Below are 26,559 nucleotides of genomic sequence, written 5' to 3'. Positions count from 1 at the left end.
AAAATATTAGCGCCAGGTTTAGAAATAGGAAGCATATCCTGAATATATTCAAGGGTCAAATAATTCACCAATGGTAAATCTGCTCATGAACTACTTGCCCGTGATGTATTTTTCAATCTAACGTTGAAGATTCCAATTAAGCTTTTTAAACTAGCAATTCTCTAGTGTTTAATCATGAAGCTCAGAAACCCCCTAAATTATATATTTTCGATAAGCTTGAATATACGGAAACATTTTTGTTATCATAGTGTCACCATTGTTTACATAACTATCACGTGACAGGTAATTTGAATAACCTTTCAAAAATCGGTTTTCCCTATGTTCTGTTTCAATTCTTTGAGATATGCGGCTGAAATTTGTGTGAGTGCAAGTTGTTCTAAGGATCTTCCAAAGTGTGTCTCAGAATTTTTTAAACCTTCGTAAACAATTTTTATGCCAGAAAAAGTCTCAGAGCGGTAAATTTAACCCTAGTTGATTTCTTTAAAATTATGCTAAAAAAAACTAAGCAAGATATAAGAAATCTGAGACACTATTTGAAAAACGTTGTGACAGCTTTGAGTCAGATATTTTGAGTCAGATATTTTGAAGTATTGAGACAAAACATAGGGAAAACCGATTTTTGAAAGGTAATACAAATTACCTGCCACCTGATAGTTATGTAAACAATGTGACACTGTGATTACCAAAATGTTCCCTATATCTGGACTTTCAGTAAATGTATACTTTACGGAGGTTCTGTGCTTATTAATCATTAGAGATTTGTTATAAAAAGGTCAATTTCTTGTCTTGGAGCCTTAAGTCGTTTATTTTATGTCATATTATATAAGAATTGATATTTCAGATGAGGTCGAGCAGCCAAAATGACACTCTTGCTTGGAGGACTGTCTTGGACAAAAGAGGACCAGCTTAAGGAATGAGATAGTGAAATATAGTCACTTTGGTACAGTCTTTTTGAAACAGTTGCGACGTTTCGATCCGACTACAACGGAGCTTGATCACGCAATGATGTTAATTATTCAGCGTTAATATGTCTCTGTAACTGGCGGAATAATATGTCCGTAAATTGATGGTAATTGATATCCTTGGTCTCTATTCATGATTGGTTGAAACGTAAAGTAAAAGAAGCCATCTACATAAAACAACGGAGGCCAATCATGAATAGAGACCAAAGATATCAATTACCATCAATTTACGAACATATTATTCCGCCAGTTACAGAGACATATTAATGCTGAATAATTAAGATCATTGCGTGATCAAGCTCCATTGTAGTCGGATCGAAACGTCGCAACTGTTTCAAAAAGACCATTCCAAAGTGACTATATTTCACTATCTCCTTTGATTCTTGGAACCGTGAACAATATATTTCCAGCTTAAGGAATGTCTTCTTAACCTTAACTGTTCATGATGTGTGTGATTGTACATGTAAAAGATATACAAACACACACAGGCATAGACACATGGACATCAACAGACACCATTGTTTTTCTGCTAATCTGCAATAAAACGTGTTCACTGTTGAAATGTTGCGATATTTCCATATTTTGACTGCGATATTTATATCTTGGATCGATGATAAAATTAATCGATTGAATCTTTTTTCGTTAACTGTCAATGTTTGATCATGTATGTTTTGCGATTGTCGCTATTCGAGAATACACAGTGTTTCCATAAGTATGAAAATTGAAATAATGATACATTAAATTGCTTCGAAGGTATTGTTCTTTAGCTTTTTATGTGGGTTTGATTTGGTGAAATGAATTTTGTTCTTGACTTGCTTTTGGAGATTTGTTTAAGCTTATCGGAGAATAATTTAGGGAAAAGCAAATAATTCTGCACTAAAAACTTACCATGGTCAGGATTTTAAAATTTGTTCTTTGCAATAACAACCTAACTCATTATACATTTGTAGACCGATACAGAATTCACCAAGATGATTGAATTTATGTACCGCACACTAAAACTTTCAAAAGTTAAGAAGTTGCACTGCTTACCCTCAGGCTGGTATTTGGAAAACGAAAAGAACTACAGTTTATTGACATGTAGCATACGTTCAGGGACGAAACAGTTGAAATCGGAAAGAATCATATGTGTCCTTCTGCTTTTATCATTTAACAGGTTTGGTCGTCCCAGACGGATTCAGACATATTCGAACCGATCGTTCAAGATGGACAAATACCGGTAGGGTGATGCAACACTCTGCGAGGCCAGACGAACTATTCCTGTTGTTAGTGTTAATCGTTATGGCTGTTTTATTGGTGCTTTCCATGGTACGGGACTGGCTGAAGTAGATATGAATGGGCAACTTACCATGGTTCAACGACAAGAACTCTCCTGGTAATCAACATCTTAGCTGACAATCTTAGTAGTTTGCTTTGTGTTCATCATGAAGTACTTATATACATGCTCTCTGTCCATGAAACGCATGATGCCAACCAATATCATTGGACACGTTGTAGTTATGACATACAGTGAATAATGTCCAAGATAAGCAGGGTAGCTTACCAGCAAATTTGAGGAATTGTAACCGGAAATTTGTTATTCGTTGATATGATAGTAAATGTGGAGATAACTCATTGCCCGACCACTTTTTCCTCACGTCCGCCGAACAAAAGAAATTTCACTCAAATGATGAGAAAAAATACCCATTCCCCTTCTGTGAACATCTTGCCTTGTCAACTCTATACAGGTTTGTCTTCTACAAATTGATGTTGCTGAGTGCAATGAACAGTTAATATCAGCTTTTGGCTGAGAAAAGGCAATGATTAGTAGCAAATTATATGTTAAACGGAAACCTGGCTTACATTGAAAAGTTTCCCTTGTGCTGTTATATAGCACTACTGTTGATATCTGACCAGTTTTCAGGAAAGAGATGTACAAAATGTATCTGGATAAATAAACACAAAGGCTGGAATAGAAATGAAAAGATTCAATTACTTAATTTTGTCTTATGCCATAGCAATAACGAGGAAATACATAAATATACCTATTTGCATTATAAGCCTTTAAATTATTATAAAATATCTGTATATACTATCAAGTAAAGTATCCTCAGCCTTCAGGTAGCATTATGGTATTGTGGCCAGCGTATTCCACTAGAAGGCATGTCCTTGATCGAGCACTTTACAGTAGCTCACTTTGTTTCTCCTTGCCCAAGGAGCGGTGGGTACCTAGGCCTGTAAATTTGCTATCTGATCCCTTCAAGACCTTGAATCTTGACATTTTGGTAATATGAGGGAATTCCAAATGCGAAAGTTTCCTCTGAAACAAAATGCATCAATGTCAAATGCACAATTTTCCTTGGAAGTGAGGCCCGATGGAAACGTGGTTGAATGTTACGGACTTTTTAATCAACCTTGTAGACTTATATCAACATAAATACCAAGATGTGTGGTCCAAGAAGGGAAGACGGAAATACCTGTGTACGTTTTGCTTCAATGCCTGTTCAGAAGTACACGCTATGTACAATATATGTACGAGAACGAACAAATACTAGACTTGTCAATGGGCATATAAATATCAAAACAGAAAGGCGGACTGTCAAGTTAGAAGTAGGCTGTCGTATAGATCCTGAGACGAACGCTATGGCCAACACCAGCCATAACTGCTGCCAAGAAAAGCCAAGTGACTGAGGGACAGTCTAAACAAACACTTAAGTTATCACAATCTCTCAACCAAGGGAACAAAGGAGACAAATTAAAGCAGTTACCTTGATGTACTCAGGAAGAACAGAAAAGTGGAAATTTACAGAAAGACCTACATTATTGTTCCAAATACAAATAATGACAGTGACATATCAGACTCTAGGCTTTTTGACGCGATAGAAGATGATGATGTTGTAATCCATGAAATTGGCAGCAGTACAAGAGATAAAGAACTTTTTGAACCTTCCGAGACACAGTATAGAGTGTATTTAGGATCTGGAAGAAGTATTACTCTAGGATTTCAATGACTTCATTGTTGACTTGCGGGCCCTTTAGATACATTGTTTGAAATAAATAATGCTGTTGTCTTATTATTGGCATTTTTATTTTCATTGTTGAATGTAATTTTGTTAAACCCTAGCAGTCAAAATGTCTCATTTGATTTATTGCCAGGTTACAGTTAATCGAACAGTTTCCTCTTCAAACTTGCAGGACACATAAATTCATTTGTTGACGGTCATATTGAGCTGAGTTTTTGTGTTCTATTCAATGTAAAATCTCGGAGAAGAGACAACTTTAAAATAAAATAAAATGAAGCTTGTATACACGTCACAATACTTTTATAGATTTTGCGGACATTCTCTGCTGTTTCTCTAATTTCAAACTGTCGATTTCTGTAAATATACATTTCAATCCATTTTTGAATGCTTTCAGGTTTTTCTTAAAATCAAGGCAAAATTTAGGTTGAAACATGCACATTTTGCCTTCTGAAAAACTCTTTTTGCTCTCGAGAGTCTGTAAATGCCGTCTGCTCCGGCCGTCTCTGAAAAGGGTTTCCATAGTCGTATCGCAATATTCGGTAAGAATGACGAAACAGGTTGAATCTACGTCGTTAAAAGTAGCACTGTTCCTTTGTCACTGTTTATATTACTGAGTGATCTTTGCGTTATGCCGTGACATGCCGTCAAGTTATAGAAGGCTCATAGTTGAGAGTTTATGCACAGCAGATTGGGGAAATAGTTGAAAGTTTACGCACATTGGATTAGGAAAGTTAACGTCGCATATTATGCTGATGACAATTAGAGATTTACAAAACATCGAGTTTCAGATACAATCATCCACGCGCTGAAAGTAGCAGAAATGGGGTTTGAAAAGCAAATAACTGAATAATGTCACTTCCTTGCGATTGTTTTTTTAATTTATAACTTTATTTCAGACCTTAAAAACGTCCATGAGAAAGAAAAAACTTTGATAAAAACGTAAGTGACAAGACATCAAACGTTGAAATATAAGCACAATTAATGTAAATATTTGCCCAGTGGGCTTGAAGTTCGTTAAAGCGCATGTCACTGGCAACAACTCTATTAATCAAGACATTAAGCTTATTAATAATATTAATATATGCGTGATACTTTTTGTTCACGACCATGAAAAAGTCTAGTTATATCAATGACATCCACTTATTTACATGATTAGCCGGATAAAATTATTAAAATGAATGCAGCAATTCTGTCACAAGTATATTAAGATAATTACAAACGATTTATCTAGATTAAAAAATAAACAGGAAGAATAGTGATATATCGTGCTGCGTGGGTAAAACATAAAGCAAAGGCGAGCTTGTCTGATAGGTTTTACATCCACAAAGTACTTTTCAAACTTCTTATTGCGAGTCTGGCTTATCAACAAAAATACATAATCACAAAATACCTCCTGGCACTTTCATTTTCTGCCATTTCCATTTTCGGCGCACCCTTCGGGTGCAAGTTTAAGGTATAATAATAAACAATGTATTGATGATCAAAGCAGCCACATCGATTTAAGTTGTCATGATTTCTACTTATCCAACTCCTCTATTGAGCATAACTCTCCCCTTTAATGACTCTTTCAATAACAATTTGGGAGATCACTTATAGGGGGTGGGGAGGTGAGTGTTGTTAAAGCGCGGATGAGGTAGAGCGGCACAAACGGCAGACCTACTTGGAGGACTGCCTGGGGCAAAAGAGGACAAAGCTGAGAGGTGACCTCTTGACCTCCACCACAGGTGGCGCGGTATTGGAAGTTTTGGGTCACATAAACTGTTAAACCACAATGATGCTAAGAAAATGTTAATATGTGATTTTCGTTGTCATACATTCAGTAAAAGGAAATATTAGTTGGCACTAGCAGACATCGTTTTAAATCACAGTAGCCTTATCAATACATAGTTTCAACTTTGAAAGCTTTGTTGATTAGTGGCATAGATATGACCACTGATCGTCATTATGATGTCGGCAGGTATGTACTAGATTTACAAAACACAAACACAAAAGGTGACTTGACTGAATTCATGGTGACAATTTCTCACGTGTTTTTTTCGGTTTATTCATTTTTCGATGAACTCAAGACAATTTTTTTTTCTCTAGTCAAAAGCGACATTGATTATTTAAGACGCGCTGGCAGTCTGATCGATCCCCTTAATTAACCTTTCACCGTCCATGGCCAATAAATGATCGATGAAATAAGAAGTCACACAAAACACTATACTCAAGGGTTAGATGAAGAGATTGATGCAGAAATTTACGTGTAGTAGTCCTTTATTTGCCTCCTTTATCTGTACCTTTGGATAATTTTTCAGGGATTTATTTCGAGTAAACAATCAAGTTTATGAATTCCCAAAGTCGTGTCGAAGTATTCAACTAGTCAACGCGGCTTTTAGGTGTGCAATGTCTTACATTACTGAAGGGTCACCCACAGTGACCCTACGACCATTGCAACTCAATTTATCTCCCATTAGAATCTATCTGTCGAACACAAACTTGCACATGTACATAATTTATTGTGTATGACTGATACTTTAGAATTCAAATTTATGGCGAGAAAGGAGAACATACCATAGTTTTCTTGAATAAAAATAACAACAGAAGTATCAAAAGTTACAATTGTATTCCCTACAAATGTTTTCTCAATAGAGGCGTGAAGCGAAAGCACACAGGACAATCCTTGTAAAAATTTCATGATTGCACGATCCTCACAACTCATTCTATATTCAAAGATGGCTTTTAACGAATGGATGTGTGAGACATGAATAATATACAATTTAAAGTTTTATCACAGTGTATTTGATTTCACTTTCTGTTTTGATACCTAGAATTCTTCATATAGCATATAGAGCTGACTAAATAGTTCTAGGAATCAGACGATTTCACGGAAGGGTTCTCCGTTTGACCTTGCATCAACTGAGGTCATGAGATCGCAGAATCACCTAAGTGTTCCTCAGAAGACGACCACGTTTTCGCTACCCGCAGGTGCACATTTTCATGACTCTGGTTATGAACCCTCTCTTACATATGTAACCTTATCGTTTTCTACCAACCACTTACTCTCCTGTAATGCCGTCTAAAAACTGAGACCATCGGAAATTCACTTTTTGCACGATACAATCAACTGCCGCTTCTAAGATGGCCGCCATTTGTTGGACACGTTCAGAGAACTATTACATGGCAATATTTCACCGTACGATATACAGGTAATCGCCGTAATTCGACAAAATGGTACCTGGTGCGTTCATGCTGGAAATAGAAGGCTGTTTCTATTCAAGAAACTGGAAGAATTGGGCGTTATAGGCGACATTCCAGTCTGGGTTGTCGTCAGACCAAATGCAGATGCCGTACGTGAGAGACACACAACCCAAAACCGCGGTGTTAGTGTTTCTGTGCGTAACGATGATTATGATTTCGAAGATAAGATGCACAGTATCATCGGTAACTGGAGGAGAAGAAGAACGAGAGGTATTTAAACCTTAAAGAATGGGCAGGAATATAAAATTTGTTTTGCACAGTAACAACCTAAATCATTATCTTATATTTGTAGACCGATTCAAAATTCACCAAGATAATTGTCAGAATTCACCAAGAACTAAATGAACAGCAATTTATTGACATGCAACATACATTCAGTGATGAAACAGTTGAAATCTGAAAGAGCCATCATGTCCTTTCGTTTTCGTCATTCAACAGGTTTGGTCGTCCCAGAAGGATGGAGATATGTTCAGACTGGTCGCGACACGCGATCTCCCATGGGGCCAATGGACATAATATTCTTGATAGCGTTCATCGAGTGGTGGCTTTATGGGTGCTTTCTATGGTACGTGACTGGCTAAAGTAGTATGAATTTACTAAACTCACAATGGTTCAACGACAAGAACTCTCGTGCAATTCAAACATTGAATAAAACACATATTAGCTGTTAATCAAATGGACCGCTTTGGTTTTTTTTTACATTGCGATAAATTTATATTCATTCACGCATAAAACATGCTGTCTGTCCATGAAACACGTGGTGCCGACAGATATCACTGGTTGCAGTTCTGACATACAGTGAATAATGCCCAAGGAGGGAGTAGCCTACCAGCAAACATTGAGGAAATTATAACTGAAATTTGTTATGCGTTGATATGATAGTAAAATGTGGAGGGTAACTCCCTGCCCGACCACTTTTTCCTCAAGTCCGCCGAACAAAAGAAATTTCACTCAATTGATGAGAGAAAATACCCATTTCCCTTCTGTAGATAAATATACGAGTAAACAAACGCCCTACAGAAAAATTCAAGAAATGTTTTGTTCATACCTTTTCCACAAACACCTTCGATTGAATATGAATTAGACAGAAATACAAACAAACAACCAGCCAGCCAGACAGCCGGCCAGCCAGATAGACAAACAGACAGACAGACAGAGACGTAGACAGACAGAGACAGACAGACAAGCGACGGGGAGGGAGAGCAAAGTATATTAAAGACTATTTTAATAGGTTTAGACAGAGCAAAATAGAAGACGGGTGTAAAATTGGGCTATATAAATGTATACCCTACCTATGGGGTCATGAAATTTTTGCCATCTTTAAAGGAAGTTGGGCAATGGGGAGGGGTTCACTAATTTTGACTGATGACACAGGAAGAATTTGCCGGCCCATCCCTGTCATAATAACGGAATGCTCCCTTAAGACCATCTGAAATATCCGCTCAAGAACATCCTTTGCAGGTCAAATGAATTAATAGTTACATTCACCCTGTGTCAGACTATGAAACAACCGCTGAAAACCATCATTCAGAAGTTGTATCGGACACCTATCAATATAGACATTATCTCAGAATATTCAATTTGATCTCTATGCCGGTTTCTCGACATGGTTAAGTTACGGATGATATATTATCAAAAGAAATGAAGCCTTCATCCAATACACGATATTCAATAGCTTCTATATACCTTAGCTTGTGAAATCCATAGTCACATGCATTTGAATAAATTTTGATGCACCGTCCATTGAAGTATGAAATGGTTGTCAACTGTTGCAACCGTTGATCACATACACTTACACAATACCATGCAACCTAGTAAATCATGATTAGTGATAAATCTGCCACCCCCAAACTAAAGTAGTCTCTTCTGTTGTATTGCTTAATGTGGACAATATTTGGTCTCTCTATGGTATGTTTTTGCAGAATGTAGTAATGACATTCTTTAAGGTAGTATGCAACTCAAAAATGAAAGCCATAAACTTTAGCTCAGACTTTGCCCAAACGAACTTTCAGCCATTCTCTTCAAAATCAAGAATAAAAATCGGGGTCACAGTGCCAATTTTGGTACCAGAGAAATTACCAAATATTTACCGATATTTGAAATTCAAAATGGCCGCCGTCCCTGTGTTAACTCTATGGAGAAAAAATAAAATTTTCGATTTTCGAAAAACTAAGACGGTGAAAAGTTTTCTTACGCCAAGAGCTTTAAAACGAACCCCCACAAGTGGTAGATCAGAAAAGAATTGAAAAAGTTTCAGAGTCCGAATATCTGTCCCCGAGGCGCGTTCTACCTTAAAGCTACCATTGTTAACGATGCTGCCACACTTATGTCCCAAACTGCCACCAGTTAACAAACATGGCTGTATCATAGACAAATGGGGAACCTCCAAACACAAACCTATATATAACAAAGAAGCCTGTGGCATCACATCTTAAAAGCTCTTCTAACCAAATTGTAAAGAATCCAACCTGGGATTTGTATAGCTGCCATTACTTGACACAGACAAACAATTCCATAAAATACAATTTGACAGTGGAAAGGAACAAAATCTTTTAAAACAAAATTTCCAAGCATTTTTTCATACAAAATTGTCATATTTACATTCACAGCTGTAGTAAGAGTTGGTGACTAATAACCTGACCTTACTTGATTAAGCAGCAAAAAAATGTTGACTATATACAGATGACACTTTTTTGTGAATATACAGATGTTATCCTGCATCTCTTAAAAGAAAGGCGGGTTGTTCACACGATCTGTATACCACAACTTCTTTTAATTCACTCATGCCGACTTCCATGCAACACTTTTTGTACAATACCGTATGTTAGCTGCCTTGCCATGACAATCTGACCAATGGTTATTGAAATTTTCACCAAGTTTACACTTTTGCTACTCATAAGCATTTAATAGCACGAGCATTTCATTTGAACAAATACTCATTTACACTTAAACATGTATCTACCACAAGTACACAGGTAAAATGCGCAGCAATTCTCAAGTTTTTGCAATTGGACCAGCAGAGACTTCAATAATATCATATTTGGCATTTTTGTAAAAAAACAAGGAAAATTACTTGATCTGTACCCGAAACTTCTTTTAAACACTATCTCCAGATTCCATATTTCAAAGCTGGCAACATTTAATGTGGAAATTATTTAGTTATGAGTTCCACAAACTTGGTCTACAGAAAGACTGACGGATGGATGGATGGATGGATGGATGGATATAAAGACAGACACTGAAATTCACAGGCTGGCAGAGTGATGAAATTGGACCCAATTCCTTGGCCCATGGAGAGTGATAAAGATATAACAATAGCTGGATGTAATTTAAACAGGCACCCAGGATGAATATATTACATAGCTTTGATTAGTTTATTGTCCTCTTACTACTTATGTGATAATTTTTTAGACAATCAACCGGCAAGGCAGTTTATGTGTTGACATATATGACATCTTTTACAGGCATACAGGTATCTTTTTTTATTTTTCATGAACAATATATAGGTGACATTGACTAAAATGCATGACATGCAACCTATGTTTACATATTGGCATACACCAGATACATGAGGAGATTTCAACATACAACCATTTAAGCCCCACTAGCTATAAGCCTTGACATTTGTTGTCCTCAAATATCTTCCTATTCTCTCTCCTTGTTTTCTCTGAATTCTACCCTCTGAACGGATATGGGCTTTTACTGCATTAGGAAACCATTCCTTTGTGAAACATTTGACAAGTAAATTTAAATTTTAACTGTCACTTTGATTTCCTGTCATTTTCAAAAATTGGTAATATTACAAAGAAACCGAACATACAGTGTCACAGTTGAAAACACTCACCCCTATGCATTACATTGAACTACGCTGTGCAGTTTATGTGAAGATTCCAGTGCAGATATGCACAGTATTCATAGTTTTTTGCTTTTCCTCATGGACCTACGATTTCATGTTTCGGCAAACATTTAATCGCATTGGAGTCTTTATTTCGTTCAAAATTGCACATACAGTCCAAGAGGGTACTTAAAAATAAGTGTATACACACACCTAAATTAGTACATTCTCACAAACTTATTTTAGCTTGAAAGTAAAATCATAAAAGGTAGAGTTAGTGGGGCTTTAACTCAGAAACCCTACAAGGAAACATAAACATAAACTGGTGCAGCAACTTTCGGAACAACTTACAAAACCAATTACAAAAGGGTGATGAGATTGACATTGAGATCAACTTTAATTTTAACTGTGGTGAACTTGACTTTTACTTTCAAATCCTGACCTAACTTGGCATCTTCAACTGAGATACACTGAACTTTTAACTGTATGCACAAAGATATTGGGGTGGACCATCTGATATCCTTGGGTCTGGAAGATCGATGAGGTGGCATTCTTTTTTATCTGATCCAGTGTACAATATTTTCTCCCACTCTCCACCTCTTTATGTCAAGCCTTCCTAGCTGTTTTATTGACATTTGCTGAGAATCCTTTTTCCCTCCGAAAATCTTCCAGATCCCAAAAGGATATGAAATGATCCACCCCTAGGTAAAATCGCCAAAAATAAGAAAATCCTTTCACAAAATTTATTAATTTTGTTCACATGAATACAATTTGAAACTGGGTAAGTTACGGTAAAACCACGCGATGTAGCCTTCATGCAAATTTCAAACCAGCATTGGAAGAGGTTCTTGTAAAGATTTTTACCCAGAACAACAAAGAAAAATTAAACATGTTTAAGTGCAATGTGACTAGCGATTTCAGAGAAAATGATTATTTGAACCAAAATGGGATAAACTGTCTCCAAAAACACAATGAGAAAAATTTACCTCAATTTGAAGATACACAAGTAAGTTACCTCTAGGTACATGCATTCAAAGTTCCAAAGCAATCAGACAAGGAATTTAAGAGAAAATGTTTTGACCAAAAACGCGAAAAATTGCCCTAAAAATACAAATTTCACCACAATTTTTATTATTCCGATAAAAGTCAACCCTACAAATGAGATTAACAAGTTTCATAGCAATCAAACATTATCGTTTGGAGAAAATGATTTTGTCCATTGCCAAAACACAAATATGAGAATTTCACCACAATTTGAAAAAATATAACAGAGGCCAATCCTTGGATCATGCATACCAAGTTTCAACACAATGGGACCAGCAGTTTTAGAGAAGAAAATATTTTACCAAAAAGGGGGAAAATTGCCCCTAAAATACAAATATGAAAATTTCACCACAATTTGAAAACAAAAACCCGCATACCAAGTTTCAACCAAATCTGGCCTGTGGGTACAGAGTTTTAGCAATATGAAGGATTTTCTCTTTTTTACTTCATTGCATATTTTTGACAGTGATATGTTCATTGAACAAATTTACATCTCCATCCTGGGTGAAACTGTACAACAATACTACACTGGTAGGTGCTGCGGGTTTGGAGATTTTGATATTGACGGACCTACATCCACACACACACATACATCCTAACTTGAAATACAGACGCCGCCGACTCACCATATAAGCTCTCTTCGGTATACATACATGACTTGTACCAAATGTGAGCTAAAAAGGCACAAAACGCATCGGTGACATTAATATACGCTTGAGCTTATTATTCACACTTTAAAAATCCTTACAGTAAAAAATATAATTAAAACTTGTCAAAAATTGCCATGATATCAGTAACACGGTATCAATACTAATGCAACAATATATACATCTTGCTCTTGAGTACATTCGTATTTTTTTTCGAATTACAAGTCAACCACGTGGCTTAATTGAACGCTTGCTAATTTGCCATGTTAGTATATGCAAATATCATAGGCATTGAGTTCGCATCTGATAGAAAAGTTACATAATTTAGAGATGCATCTTCAGTTGTTTTTCCACTCTACATCTATCATGTTACAAAAAGCACGACAGCTGTAAATCTCTGGCCTATTGATCTTATATGGTCAATTGTATACATCATGCTGCAGCTGAATAACGAAGTCTAAAAAGATCGTTGACAATTAGATAATACATATGGCACAGTTTCTGCCAGTTCCATTCGGAAATTCTTAATCACCTTCCAACTTGATCAATCAACATCTGTTTCACACCATTTCCATCAGAGTTTCAACATCTGTTTTTACCATTTCCATCAGAGTTTCTCTCGCTTTCGCTTCTGAAAAGGTATGAATAAGCTTGGTTACTTTCATATAATAATGCAGATTCACTTCAAATTTGATCGATTAATAAGTGAATTGATTAATAGACCATTAAATAAATAAATGAAAATATAATACTAAATGTACATTTATTAATTAATTAAGGTTCCAAGACAATTAATTGACCTTTTTAATCTTACAATTCTCTGGTGGTTAAGCCTAGATATAGGAAACATTTTGGTAACCAGAGTGTCACCATTGTTTACATAACTATCACGTGAAAGGTAATTTTTATAAACTTTAAAAAATCGGTTTTCCCCATGTTTTGTCACAATACTTCAAAATATCTGACTCAAACTTGCTGGAATGCAAGCTGTCACAACTCTCTTCCAAAGAGTGTCTCCGATTTTTTATATCTTGCTTAGTTTTTTGGAGCACAATTTTAAAGATAACAACTAGGGTTACATTCACCGCTCCGGAAGGTTTTTTTGGCATAAAAAGTTGTGTAAGAAGGTTTAAAAAAATTCTGATACACCTTTTTGAAGATCTTTAAGACAGCTTGCACTCACACAAAATTCAGCCACATATCTCAAAGCATTGAAACAGAACATAGAAAAAACAGATTCTTGAAAGGTTATGCAAAATACCTGTCACGTGATAATTATGCTAACAATGGTGACACTGTGGTAACCAAAATGTTCCCCTATATCTAGGCGTTTTGAAAATATATAATTTACCGGGGTGGGGGGTCTGAGCTTATTAAACACTAGAGAATTGTTAGCTTAAAAGGTCAATGACTTGGAACTTTAATATGATGCATTATCAGCAAAGAAATTAAGTCACTTAAATATTGCAAGAGAGAAAAATAAAACAGGTTGTATTGTAATTTATACGATGCAGTAAAATACATTGTATATATAGGACTTGCTGACATAGTGAAATTGTGAATGGGCTTTATCGGATGGTATATGACTGGTCGTCAGCTTACAATTGGCACATTCATTATACAGTTTATCGCTTTGCTCGACAAGAACACCAGGTAAAACATTACAACACGTTTCCAAAATTTGTGTTAGTGCTGGGTTTGGAAAGCTGTTAGCTACTGTGGCTAATAGTTTCAAATTTTTGTTAGCCATAGACAATTTTTCTTAGCCACACATTTTACGAAAACAAAGCTTTCTATAATGCTATAATCTCCAGTGTCAGTTGCATGCACAAGAATAAACTATCAACATATCACATATCAACCTTGTAAGCTTATCCACTTGTCTTCATTTTCACACTGAAAATTGCATGATTCTGGACCGCGATGGAAATCGACAGCAACACGGAACGTCGCGACTGTGATTAAAATGCACTTCAACACAAAACGTTGGGACCGCGATGCAAATCAACAGCAACTCTGAACGTATGGACTTAAATGAACAACAAAACACAGAACGTCGAGACTGCATGTGGGGGAGGTTCTTTTTGTATCGGACGTCAGATGAAAGCCGGACTCGCAAATGGTAAACAATAAACACGTAACTATTATACATGTATTGAAAACACTCGAAAGAGATCCTGAATCCTCGCGTTACATGGGAATTCGAACAGCACAGTAAACCAAAAGCAAACACAGAAAATAGGAACAAATGGATCGAAAATGTAAACAAGTAAACATGCATGTAACTGCTTTCATTACCTGATTTATCGTTTAACCATTCTTGAACTATCTGGCCTTTATTACCATTGAACTTATCGTCGTTGCGTATTTCGACCGTTTTTCCTCCGTTTTTTGAAGTGTTTTTTACGCTTCACCGTCTCCCAGTTGACTTTCTTCTTTCGGAACCACTCCCACTGTCACTGTATCGATGACGCCTTGTTTTTCTAAGCTTTTGTAAAGGTACAGCCGTCGGTGTCCATTGTAAATGTGCCACGTATCCCCATTTGAATACCGAAATCATCGGGATGTCGTCAGGCACCAATCGTCTGTACAGGAGTTCCTCAAATGTGTCAAGAATATATTTCTTATTTCTAAACCAGGGCGCTGATTGAGTCATGGAGGTAACGGATTTCGGATGGTGCAAGTTCCCTGGTTTTCATTCTGCTCTCAAGTGCTCTCTGCGTTCGTGCCTTCGCCAGGTATTATGCAAATTAGGCTGCTGGATGTCGCAATGCCTGTGCTGGAATTCCCCAAGCTATTTTTAAATATTGACGTCGTTCTTAAACCTCAACGCATATACAATATCCAGTGTATATCTTCAAGATTCGGAACCTTCTTTACAACGTGCGTAAACTTCGTGTGAAAAAAAAAAAACAATTTGGGGGTTTTGTTAGAGCCAAAGTTATTGTCTGTGGCTGCATTGGTAGTTGCAAAATCTGATCAAAATAGTACACATACAGCATCGTTCAGCAGCAACGCCCTCAATGATACAAACGTGCAACGATTGGTACACAGGGGATTTCCCTAACTGCATTGTTGATTTGTTGGCCCTTTAGATCCATTGTCAGATCAGTTTGAACAGCTCGAATGTTGTAACTTTAATGAGTGGCATTTTTATTTTCCTCGTTGAATTTACTTTCGTCAAACCCTGGCAGTCAGCAGAACGAAAATAATAAATACAAACGCATCATCCGAAGAGCGTTCGATAATTCGAAGCCATTTATTAAACCCACTATCAGGGTGATTTATTACTGTTTCTGCATCGAACCAACATTCAAGTCCATCTCTATCATATCACTCTTAATTCTTCTATGATCTTGTACGTAATGAAAATCTTTTAACAGTGTCCTACTCTCGTACAGTCTATCCCCTCTAAAAACGAAAGATGCTGTCGTTTTAAATTCTGACGTGTAAACATTATAGTCATACTTATATTAAAAAAAACATCGTAAATTTTTGTTCGTGTAACTCGGTGCCAAGTCCGACGAACAGTACCATCATACGTGATTTATGAGCCTCCTTTGTTGATTGAGTTGAAGGGGTGCAGTCATCGGAACTGAGCTCAAAAGTCGTGGGACCCATACGACCAATGTAAACAATGTGTCCAAGGTACGATGGTGATTGATGAAAGTGAAAAAATATCTGTCATAATCTACATCGTATGGTTTGTATGTTGCAGATATGATGATGAGGTGCATCTAGATATCGTGCACGAAAGAAGATTACATTGTTTGTAAAGAAGAAACGGGCGCAGTTCCGAAGACGGTTTCCAACAGGGTTTGAATGTCAGCGATGCATTCCGAGCCTTTAACAATCGATACAGATCAAGTTTAAGGTGTTGATGCTACACGATTTGGCATGTGACGATTTTAGAATGATATCGTTTGTTCCCGTCCGCTTGTTCGAGTAACATTGGCGATCGTTTGGCCTAAATTATACATACCAAATCCTTGTTGACCCGATGTCACATAATTTTGACATGCAAATATAAAATAAGGTCGGACTGATGGAATGACGCAACGATCTAAAAATATCATGGGGAATTCTACGTTGTTAGTGCAACGTCACTCGTACTGATTTGAATTGTACTTTGCCACGAATACAGCCTAGCTTCGTTTTCCCGAAGTAAGCTTTTTAGCGGAATGGAGATCGAACTTCGACCTTCCGAAATACGTTACCTCCACAACAATATCAGCGCCAGGTTTAGAAGTGGGAAGCATCTCCTGACAACATTCAAGGAGTTGTTGTACGAAGAGAAGACTCCAGACGAAATCGAGATGATATCAGTGTTCAAAATGGACAGTGTGTGGCATATTACAACGGGCATCGACGGCTTTACCTTTACAAAAGCTTACAAAGCAGGATGTGATCAAAAGAGTGACAGTATATGTGGTTCCCGAGCAGGAGTTCGACCCGGACAAGGTGAATAGCAGTTACACTTCCGAGAACGAAGGAAAGACGATCGAAATACGCAACGACAAGAAATTCAATGGGAAAAAAAGTCGAATAATTCAACAATGGAAGAAAACTAAATCTGGTAAAAAGATAAATTTAGATATATTCATGTATCCGAAAAATAGCACACTTGCCTATATTTTATTCTTCGACATTACGTTTTAAGTCGTATTTTTTTCATTTGACATAATTTAATAATTGATATTTAATATGGTGAGCTAGTCGAACAACATAATAAGTTTGGAACCGATCACAAGCAGACAATCACCCACCTATTTCGCATCTATACATTTTAAACTGACTGTCGAATCCTGGAATCCCTTTCCATTGTAATTATATCCGGTCAGCGAGTCATCCTTATGTCTTATACTGGATCACAAGTATAAATATAACCTATGTTATTGTTCCCTCATGCACTATCGGCGTGGTTTAATTTATATCGTATTTATCAGCGCAAAGTTTAGAAATCTTTTAAGAATTAAAAATTAAGAACTTGTTTCACATTGAACGTCATCTTGTGTAGAACCAGCACTACAACGCGCGGCAAATGATGTAAAAATCATGCAGAGTTCATGTTCATGATCTCCGCCAGCAGCTTGGTTCCTTGTCCAAAAAATAGGGCCCTCGAAAAGCAGATGCAATATGTCATAGGTGGCACCAATCACGTCAATGGTCTCCAAATATTTCGAATAATAATTCGTCAGTTTAGAGAAAAACAAGTCCCAACGTTGTATGAATACAGTTTTTCATTCACAAAAAGGGCACATGATATGTGGTAGGTACGAGCATAATTAACACGATTGGAACTAATTTGGGATAATTGGATTTCCATATTTTTCAAATTTCTCAAAAGTGTTAGGTGTTATATAGCTGAATGTTTCCATAATACAAATGCTCACAAAAACAATGCGTAATGTAATAAGAAAAGAAGATGAGATTACAGTTGTAGATTAAATCGACATTACTTCACCATTCAATTATCCAAAATTAGTTCCAATCGTGTTTATTCAATATTTTAGGATAGGCCTATATGTGATATACAGTCTACTAAGCTTTGTATCGATTCGTCTACAACAGACATAAAGAACAGTTGATCGGTATAAAATGTGTATTATTATGGAAATTTGTGTAAACATTCCAGTTATATATTTGAATATGACAGAACACAGCATCCTGGGATTGCCGGTTTACACTAAAACTACAGATTCAAAAGTTTATTCTACTTTTGATATTAGTCATCACTTTCTTCCTTACGTTCTTGCAGAGACGAAAAAATTGACCAAGGATACTGTGAAACCGCAATACCCTTTCGCTTATACCAACGGGGAAAATTTACACCATGCCCAAACCTGGCAACTTGAAAATGGAATTCGTTGCTTAGAAACGAACACTCGTACATGCGAAAGAGCAATTCAAAACCAAAGGTCAAGTGAGACAAAGAACTCGTACAAAATAGCAGGTCACCATGTCCTTGTACCATCTTGTAACTTTTGATGGTGATATTCTGCAACGTACAACGGGAAAACTTGACTACTCTGACTCTAGTGAAACATTGTACTGTGACTGACCTGTGGAGCATATTGTACGAATCGCAGGTACTGTCAATATACTTTATAGAGAGTCGATTTCATTGTTATGTAGGCTCTTGATTCATGACTTTTAATCTTTTCTGACTAAGAATTATTCACATCCTAGCCCTACTGATATCATATTTTCATCTTTACAAAACTGTACCATAATCCAGAACAACAACCGTTCTATTATTTTTTGACATCGTATGACGATATTCAATGTTCTCACAGAGACTGCGCATAGTTCTATTCGAATGTGCTACCCGTATGTTAAAGTTGTTTCCTACTATGGTTTGTGTCTGGCTTATTCCTTGGAAAAGATAATATAGAATAGTGCACCCCTTTCACATTACATCAGGTCTGATTTTGTTCCTCATATTTCGCACAATGAAGATTGCTGTTAAAAATTAAAGAATATTAATCTAGCCATTTACATGTACCACGGACAAGGCCAGACTAATTATACTATTTGTTGAAGGCGTTGAAGTACCTAAGCGGTTCAAAAACACATGAAGTACACTGACTGTCATCAAAATCAGCCATAATTTCATAGTCTCTACGTAATCGAGGGTATCTTAGACTTGGAATATATACTTAATTCAGGCGATCCTCTAATATGCAATATAAAATAGTTCAGAGGTAATTTTTTCGCTCTTCCTTGGACATTTTCTAAACAGTCTGTATACTTTTTCTTGTACGGTTTTCATTCACTGCAGCTATATTCTTGAAGTTGTCTGACTTTTGATTTGATGTAAATAGAAGCCTGCAAGTACCTTCATAGAAATTAAATTAAATGGAAATGGAATTAAACCGACTTATTGATTTGCTTTCTTTATTTTTGTTTGAAAGAAGTGCTCGACTTTAAACTTTACTTTCCACGCGGACCCCAATAATATATTTGCCTGTCTACATATGGTCACAGTCCCTAGGATAGCGGGACTATGGCATGGTGTAGAGCATGTTTTGTACATTCTGTCTTCGAACGTGAACATAATTGCAAGGTGAAATATTGACCATTGTTATAGAATTTTTTTTCAAACGAGGCAATGCATCTTTTAAATTATGGAAAGGTTGCAGAGTCTAATTAACGTTTCTACAGCACCCCTAAGGATGGGCTGCTTTTTTACAAAGGCACATAGGCTTATAGCCAAGACAACAAGCTTCTAAACAGTTCTAGCTCTTTGGCCTATTTCACCGGACACGTTAAAACACTTCAAGGGTGTCAGTAAACTCTAGTTTCACTACGCATGCGTAGTTAGACGTTTAAATTCTGCGAACTTTGTGCAGCCTTCGCGTAATCAGTCACTGTTTTCGGAGAAATGTAGTAGGGCCCGAAATGTAGAGCAACAGACAACAACAATGCCGGACATAACGCTGCGCCCGTCACAAATATATTTTTTGCACGATTCAATAGATTGTCGCTTCCGAGACGGCACGCCTTTACTCAAAACATTTGAAGAATTGCTGTACGGCGAAAAATCCGTGTCGAACATCCAAATAATCGCCGTATTCCACTGGAAGGGACAATGGTGGATTTACGCGGGACACAGGCGTTTATTCCTGTACAAACGCCTGGAAGAGCTGGGTATCCTGGCTGAAATAACTGTCAGGAAAGTTTGGAAGGTGAACTGGGAAGCTGTTAACAAGAAGATGACAACGCAGAACGGGGGTACATCTGTGGAAATACGGAATGACCACAATTTTGATGTAAAGCTGCGTGACGTCATCAATAAATGGCGGTCGTCCTCAAAGGGTATGTTATATAGCAAACAGTCAAAATTACAGCACAGACAAGTAGAAAAAATCGCTTGACAATAGCACGCCCTAATCAGCCTCAGTTTTCAGCACCAAACAATAATTTACACACTGTATTTTTCAGTCACGTTTGTCAGCTGCCATTCAATGGTATTCCTAACGGCATCGAAAAGAAACTATTTTGCCCTGTGTCAACAACTATAGCAATTTTGCTTCCGCATCTACATTTTTTTTATTTCATTCACGGAGCGGGAGCTACCTTCGAGCTGTAGCCACTGATTAACGCGTTTGCTATGATTGATGGATGGTGGTGGCGTTGGTGTATGTCTTTCTGTATATGCGCGCGCGCGCCTGTGTGTGTGTGTGTGTGTGTGTGTGTGTGTGTGTGTGTGTGTGTGTGTGTGTTTGGTTGTGGTCGGTGTACGTCTACGTGTCTGCTTGCGCCAATATATATGAGGTGAAATGTTGAGCCAATACAAGACAGTATGCAACGTCACCGTTGACAGCTGAATTCTCGTTCGGGCCTAACATGTCAATAAGCTTTGAGGAACCCACACAGTAGGGCCTTGTTAAAAACTGAGCGCTACGCATTTCAACGTGACTTTCGGAATTAAACAATTTAAGACACAGCATAATTATTGGAAAATACTCAACGTTACAGCCAACGGAGACTTCGTACCTTTTCTCAAGCCATACACAGGCGCATATACACTACTGCCATTTTATAGTATGATATATGAACTGAACGTCTTTACCTTTTTACAGAGGATAGCACGGCAAGACGACCTTCACCCCATGCTGCACCGGTGCATCACGGAATAAACCGCCTAGAATGGAACAGAAACAGACTGGAAGACGCTATTCAAAATCCAGCGCCAAGCAACGATGAGGCAGTGGTCGAAAACAGGAAATCAACGTGCCCGTGTACCATCCTGTGAGATCTGATATCCTACAGCATTCCGAGAAAAAAACCCAACTGTTCTGTGGAAACACGTGAACTGAGGATGACCTTTGAATTCAATACCTTGAATTCTAATGCAATTCATAGAAGCTCACACAAGCGTGTTTTCGCGGAATTCAAACCTAGATAATCATGACGTATTTTATTCATCATTGCAACAAGTGTAGTGCTTAATGAGATTTGTCGAGGAATTTTGGATTATGGTCGCTGGTTCTAAATGAATCTATACTAATGTCTTGTTTATTACTCAGGAATAGGCTTAAATCCTTTATTGTAAGTCAGTGATTACTATTAGAAAGGTCAAAAAAATTCCAAACTTAGTTTCGTAATAATTTAAAATGCACCAGAGAGAAACTGTTTCTAGGACTCTGTGGACGTGGAGATTTTTTAAAATCAAACTTTTAATTTACATCATATTTATATATCATACAGGATTGCGTGCCTGCCTACCTGTATACAAACGCATACATACATACATACATACATACATACATACATACATACATACATACATACATACATACATACATACATACATACGCATACATACATACATACATACATACATACATACATACATACATACATACATACATACATACATACATGTTGAAACAGCTACATTGTAGCTAGCTACCTGCATGATTCATGCAGACTGATATACACTCAGACAAAAAAGAAGGCAGATAGACACACATAAAGACAGGCAGACAGGCAGGCAGAAAGACATGGGTACATTAAGAGTACAATATTTATATGTGTGTATATGTTGCAATTGACCAGTTTATATATTTTTGTCAATCATTCAAATTACTGAAATTCAACGCCTTCATATGTAAGGAAATTTAGCGTGTCACGCTCTGACGCATTAAACTTAGAATATCAAAACGAAAGTGATTTCCATCAACGGATATTATAACAACGCAATTCTAAATAAATGAGAGCGTCATGGAAACGAATGCTAGTCGGATGTAATCTCATTTGATAAAAATATTGTAATGGCATCATGTTGTTAATAAATACATGTGGTACTATTGTGACCATGACCAAGACATAAAATCTTCCTAATGTTGAAATCTTAGGCATAATGAATGTCACAGCACCTTAATCTTTGCAATGCTACTCGCATATTACATAACAATACTATAAAATATACTATAAAACTGCACTGATGTATTGAAACATTATTATTTTTAGTTACGATGACCAATTTTAAAGTTACAGACTGGTGCCTTGCCCTGACCCTAAAATATCACAATGGCTTCATAGAATTCGTATAAGGAGGTTTTAACCGGAAAGCCTTGTTCTCAGAAACAATAACATTGCCGCTATTAAAATTTAAAAAGATATAATACAATTATTTTGTGCGAAAAACGCCTATAAATAAAATTGGATGTGCGAAGTTATTGTTATGTATAATGTGAAAGATTTAGCACATTCTCCTACTAGGTTGACCTGCCTGCCGTAGCTATGTCAGTATGAGAGGTCAATCCTGTACCCAGAGGTGACATTGTTTGTGAAGTTACATTGTGTGTCGTGAATTGCGTCAAAGTATAAAACGACCTTAACAGTATCAAGTTTATTTCCTTCACATATCCATTGAGCGTATCACAAGTCTCATTGCAAAGACCGACATTTTGTAACTTTTAACGTTGAACATTTATTTTGGAAAAAAAAATAACATACACACACGCCCACACATTCACCAACACACGTCTGCCATAATTAATCATTAAAAGCTCGCCCTGGTAACCATTACAAACTTCCCCAGTTTCCTTGGAGAGTCAACCATCCATGCAGGTACAATTGTTTGTGAGTTTATTTTCTTTCCAACATAATGATATGATGTCATTCAGTGCCATAGTTCAACATAAGTGTCATCGTCGACAGCAATGCCCTGGGTCCAACTGTGTCCATCGGAAATCTACTTCTTGCACGATCGAATCAATTCTCATTTTACTGATGGAAGACTGCTCCTGGACACCCTCGAAGAACTGTTATCTGGCACTAAATCTGTCTCAAGTATTAGGCGAATTGCCGTATTCTACTGGAGCGGTAGGCGCAAATGGTTCATATACGCCGGACACCGGCGACTGTATCTGTACAAGATACTCGAGGACCTCGGTATCGTTGACGAGATAAGCGTCTGGGAGGTTAGGAAAGTTAACTGGGTCTCCATAGATCGAAAATTCACATCCACGAATGATGGAACATCGGTTGAAATACGAAATGGTGACAACTTTCATGTGAAACTGCGTGACGTTATCAAACAATACCGAGGTAAGGCCAAAAAAAAAAAATGAAATGTTTCTGGTCAGCGCGCGCGTCACTTGAACAACAGCGCGTCACCCTTTTTTTTTCTGGTTTGAGGCCGGCGGCTGTGGCAAACTACATACTGATTACTATAACACCAAACCAAAACGGCTGAAGAGAAAGAAAATTCTTTGGGGCACATGATCAGTGACTGCATGAACAGTTTAAATGTTACTATATTGATAAAACTACAAACTCAGTGTTATCCCCAGGCCATAGCGGTCCCGCTACGCTTTCGCCTCCCCCCCCCCCCCCGCTACGCTTTGATTCTCCCCGCTGCGCTTTAAAATATTCCCGCCATCCTTTAGTTCATACGCTCTGCGTAGCTACCAGCTGATGCATGCGTTGTCTACACATAAGCGCTCACTGCAACTTTTAACCTGGTGAAAGAGTGGAAGGTGTGAAGTATGATATGCATCAGATAAGTTGTCCGGAAGTGTTGAGAGGAACGTTAAAACAATAGAAGAATCGGCTGGGTTGTTCACAAATTTTCATTCCAGAGAACGACTATTACGACCAACAAAGACAGTATACATCGCGGACAAGTGTTCACAGAGGTAGGCGGTGTAGCACTAGCAGGGCCTTTGATCACATTCCCATGCTTTGATCAACGAAATGGACCGCAAAAGAAACAAGAGTTGACTGGTGAGGTTGATTATCATTGTACAACGATGAGTTTTGTCTGAGTACGATCACGATCACATTGCATAAATTTCAATATGGCGGCGGCCATGTTGGTCGACAGGTTTATAACGTGTTGACATTGATCCTGGCGTCGCGTGTGGTTCCACTCTGACACGTTCTCTGAAAGATTTTACACCTGATTTTCGAGGGTTTCTAGTTGTACTTAGTTCATGTCTTGTGATCATCTTGGTGGTATTTTTAAAATCAAGAATCGAACGACGATGTTCAGTGGAAGTAGAAGTTATGCGGGGGGGGGGGGGGGGGGGGGGGGGGGGGGGGGCGGTGGGGGAAGGTAGCCGCCTGGTTGAAATCTATCCCCGTGTTGAAAAATTATTCGCGGTGTTTGTCGTTCAAAAATGATATAAAAACTCAATTGCATTTGAATTGTGTAAAGCTTAAATTTGTGAATTTTCCTCTTTGTTGGCAAGTTTTGACAATTTATTAGCAATATATGTATTAATGAAACTCCAATCAGACGAACCATTTCTTGCTCTCAAAGTTTCAATCTGAATCTTCTGTTTTAATTGCAATTGTAATTACAATACTGTGATGATTTATTTAAGTGTAATAAAGAGTTTCCATGATGTTCAAACTGCACACTTGTGTGTTACCATTGCATTTTGTTGTGAGTGTACATGTATGTGTGGATGCATGTGCAAGCTTACATCCATATGCAAATATAAATTAATTATATGCAAATGATTATGCAAATTAGCCGCTAAGCTTTGGTGCTTTAACCGACCCTGCCCCCCCCCTTGAGGAGGAAAAAAAAAAAAAAAAAAAAAAAGCCGCGTCGCCGCACCATTTTTTAAAGAAAGGCCTGACCAGAAACATTTCTTTTTTTTTTTTTGGCCTAACTATTTACTTATTTAAAGGGTTTAATGACTTAGAGCACTCCACCAAAACACACACACAAATGCACCACACACACACACACACACCAAAACACACACATACACACAAACACACACACTGTTGGCCGGAGATTGAGATACAGTCATGTTCAAAATTAATTTCTGCTCGTTGTTATTGCGAGCACAGTGTCTTGTTCGGTTAGTTATAATGGCAGGTAAAATTCAGGGGTCACCTTAAATTGGAAAACTGCCAAACTTTGGAAAACGTGTTTTGTTTCACATGGGGTTAACCAATGAAAAAAAACTGTTCATCCAACCTGTCCAAATCCATGTTTAAGTGTACATAAGTATTAAAGAAAACTATGGTACCTGCCGGCTAACGGGTCTATTGAAACGTACAGGTTATAGTACCTTTGAAGACCCATACTTCTATAACCGGTGACGTCGATGTCTCAAAAAAAACCAAAACAATGATAAAACGTCATTTTGGACAAAAACAAGTCTCCATATTGTATCCATTCAGCTTGTTATCCGCAAATGTTTCTTAGGAGGAGTGTATATGGTCTGTTCTGGCGTCGACGAAATATGTGAATTATAGATGTCGTAGATATTTATACAGCTACTCTTGGATCAGTTTACGGTTCTCAAACTAAAGTCCTTCAGAAAAATGTGACAGAAAAATGACGCGCAGTCGATCTCTTATACAAGGTGTAATGAACATTGGAGACAGTTGTCCAAATTACTGTGGGGAAATTAGTATGACGATTGTTAAAAAAAACACAGCACCCTTAGATTGCCAGTCGCACTGTTTATACTTTTACAGTAATTTATAACCATAATTTTTAACGGTTTTTCAGAGACTGAAATGTTGAAAGATGGGTCCATTGAACCACAGCACTCTCTTGCGAATACTTATGGACAATCTTTACGCCATGAGGTGCCCTTGCAAGGTGAATTGAATCGCTTTGACTGCAATACTCCTATGTTGAAAAGTGCCATTCAAAGCCAAGAGGCAGGTTACGACGAAGAAGAGGCGGCAAATGAGAGAACAATTTGTTCTTGTACCATCCTGTGAATTTTGATTACGATATATTGCAGTGTACAACGGAAACAGTCGACCAGGTACCCGGTCAAACTCTGAATTACGATTGACCTGTCGAATGCATGTGTGAGTTCAACGTTGACAGTACAACGGCC

At 37.5% G+C, this 26,559-nt stretch overlaps 1 protein-coding gene and 3 long non-coding RNA genes across 4 annotated transcripts in view; 2 read left to right on the top strand and 2 right to left on the bottom strand.

Moving 5' to 3' along the window:
* LOC139115312 (uncharacterized) overlaps positions 1–21,550 on the bottom strand; it is a 51,576-nt gene extending 30,026 nt beyond the window's left edge. Inside the window, exon 1 of the long non-coding RNA XR_011548096.1 lies at positions 21,306–21,550. This is a non-coding gene — a long non-coding RNA (uncharacterized lncRNA). The remainder of the gene's footprint in view (positions 1–21,305) is intronic.
* On the bottom strand, positions 12,782–15,305 carry LOC139115311 (uncharacterized). Its single transcript, XR_011548095.1, has 2 exons — positions 15,029–15,305; positions 12,782–13,361 (listed from the first exon to the last, which is right to left on the bottom strand). It is a non-coding gene; the product is annotated as an uncharacterized lncRNA (long non-coding RNA).
* On the top strand, positions 15,284–19,628 carry LOC139115313 (uncharacterized). Its single transcript, XR_011548097.1, has 2 exons — positions 15,284–17,306; positions 18,489–19,628. It is a non-coding gene; the product is annotated as an uncharacterized lncRNA (long non-coding RNA).
* Positions 20,059–22,570, top strand: LOC139115309 (uncharacterized). The gene is made up of 2 exons (XM_070677330.1): positions 20,059–20,548; positions 21,316–22,570. The coding sequence occupies exons 1-2, from the start codon at positions 20,155–20,157 to the stop codon at positions 21,486–21,488; spliced, it is 567 nt and encodes a 188-aa protein (XP_070533431.1). The 5' UTR covers positions 20,059–20,154; the 3' UTR covers positions 21,489–22,570.
* The last annotated feature ends 3,989 nt before the right edge of the window (positions 22,571–26,559 follow it).

The sequence above is a fragment of the Ptychodera flava genome, chromosome 17 (genome assembly GCF_041260155.1).
Source record: "Ptychodera flava strain L36383 chromosome 17, AS_Pfla_20210202, whole genome shotgun sequence".
NCBI lineage: Eukaryota > Metazoa > Hemichordata > Enteropneusta > Ptychoderidae > Ptychodera > Ptychodera flava.
This window is presented reverse-complemented; position numbering and strand designations above follow the sequence as displayed.

Bases quoted from the DNA above. Each gene is read 5' to 3' on its own strand.
- LOC139115309 (XM_070677330.1), top strand. From the start codon at position 20,155: ATGCCGGACATAACGCTGCGCCCGTCACAAATATATTTTTTGCACGAT. The intron at 20,549-21,315 runs GTATGTTATATA...ACCTTTTTACAG, and splicing joins ATGGCGGTCGTCCTCAAAGG to AGGATAGCACGGCAAGACGA.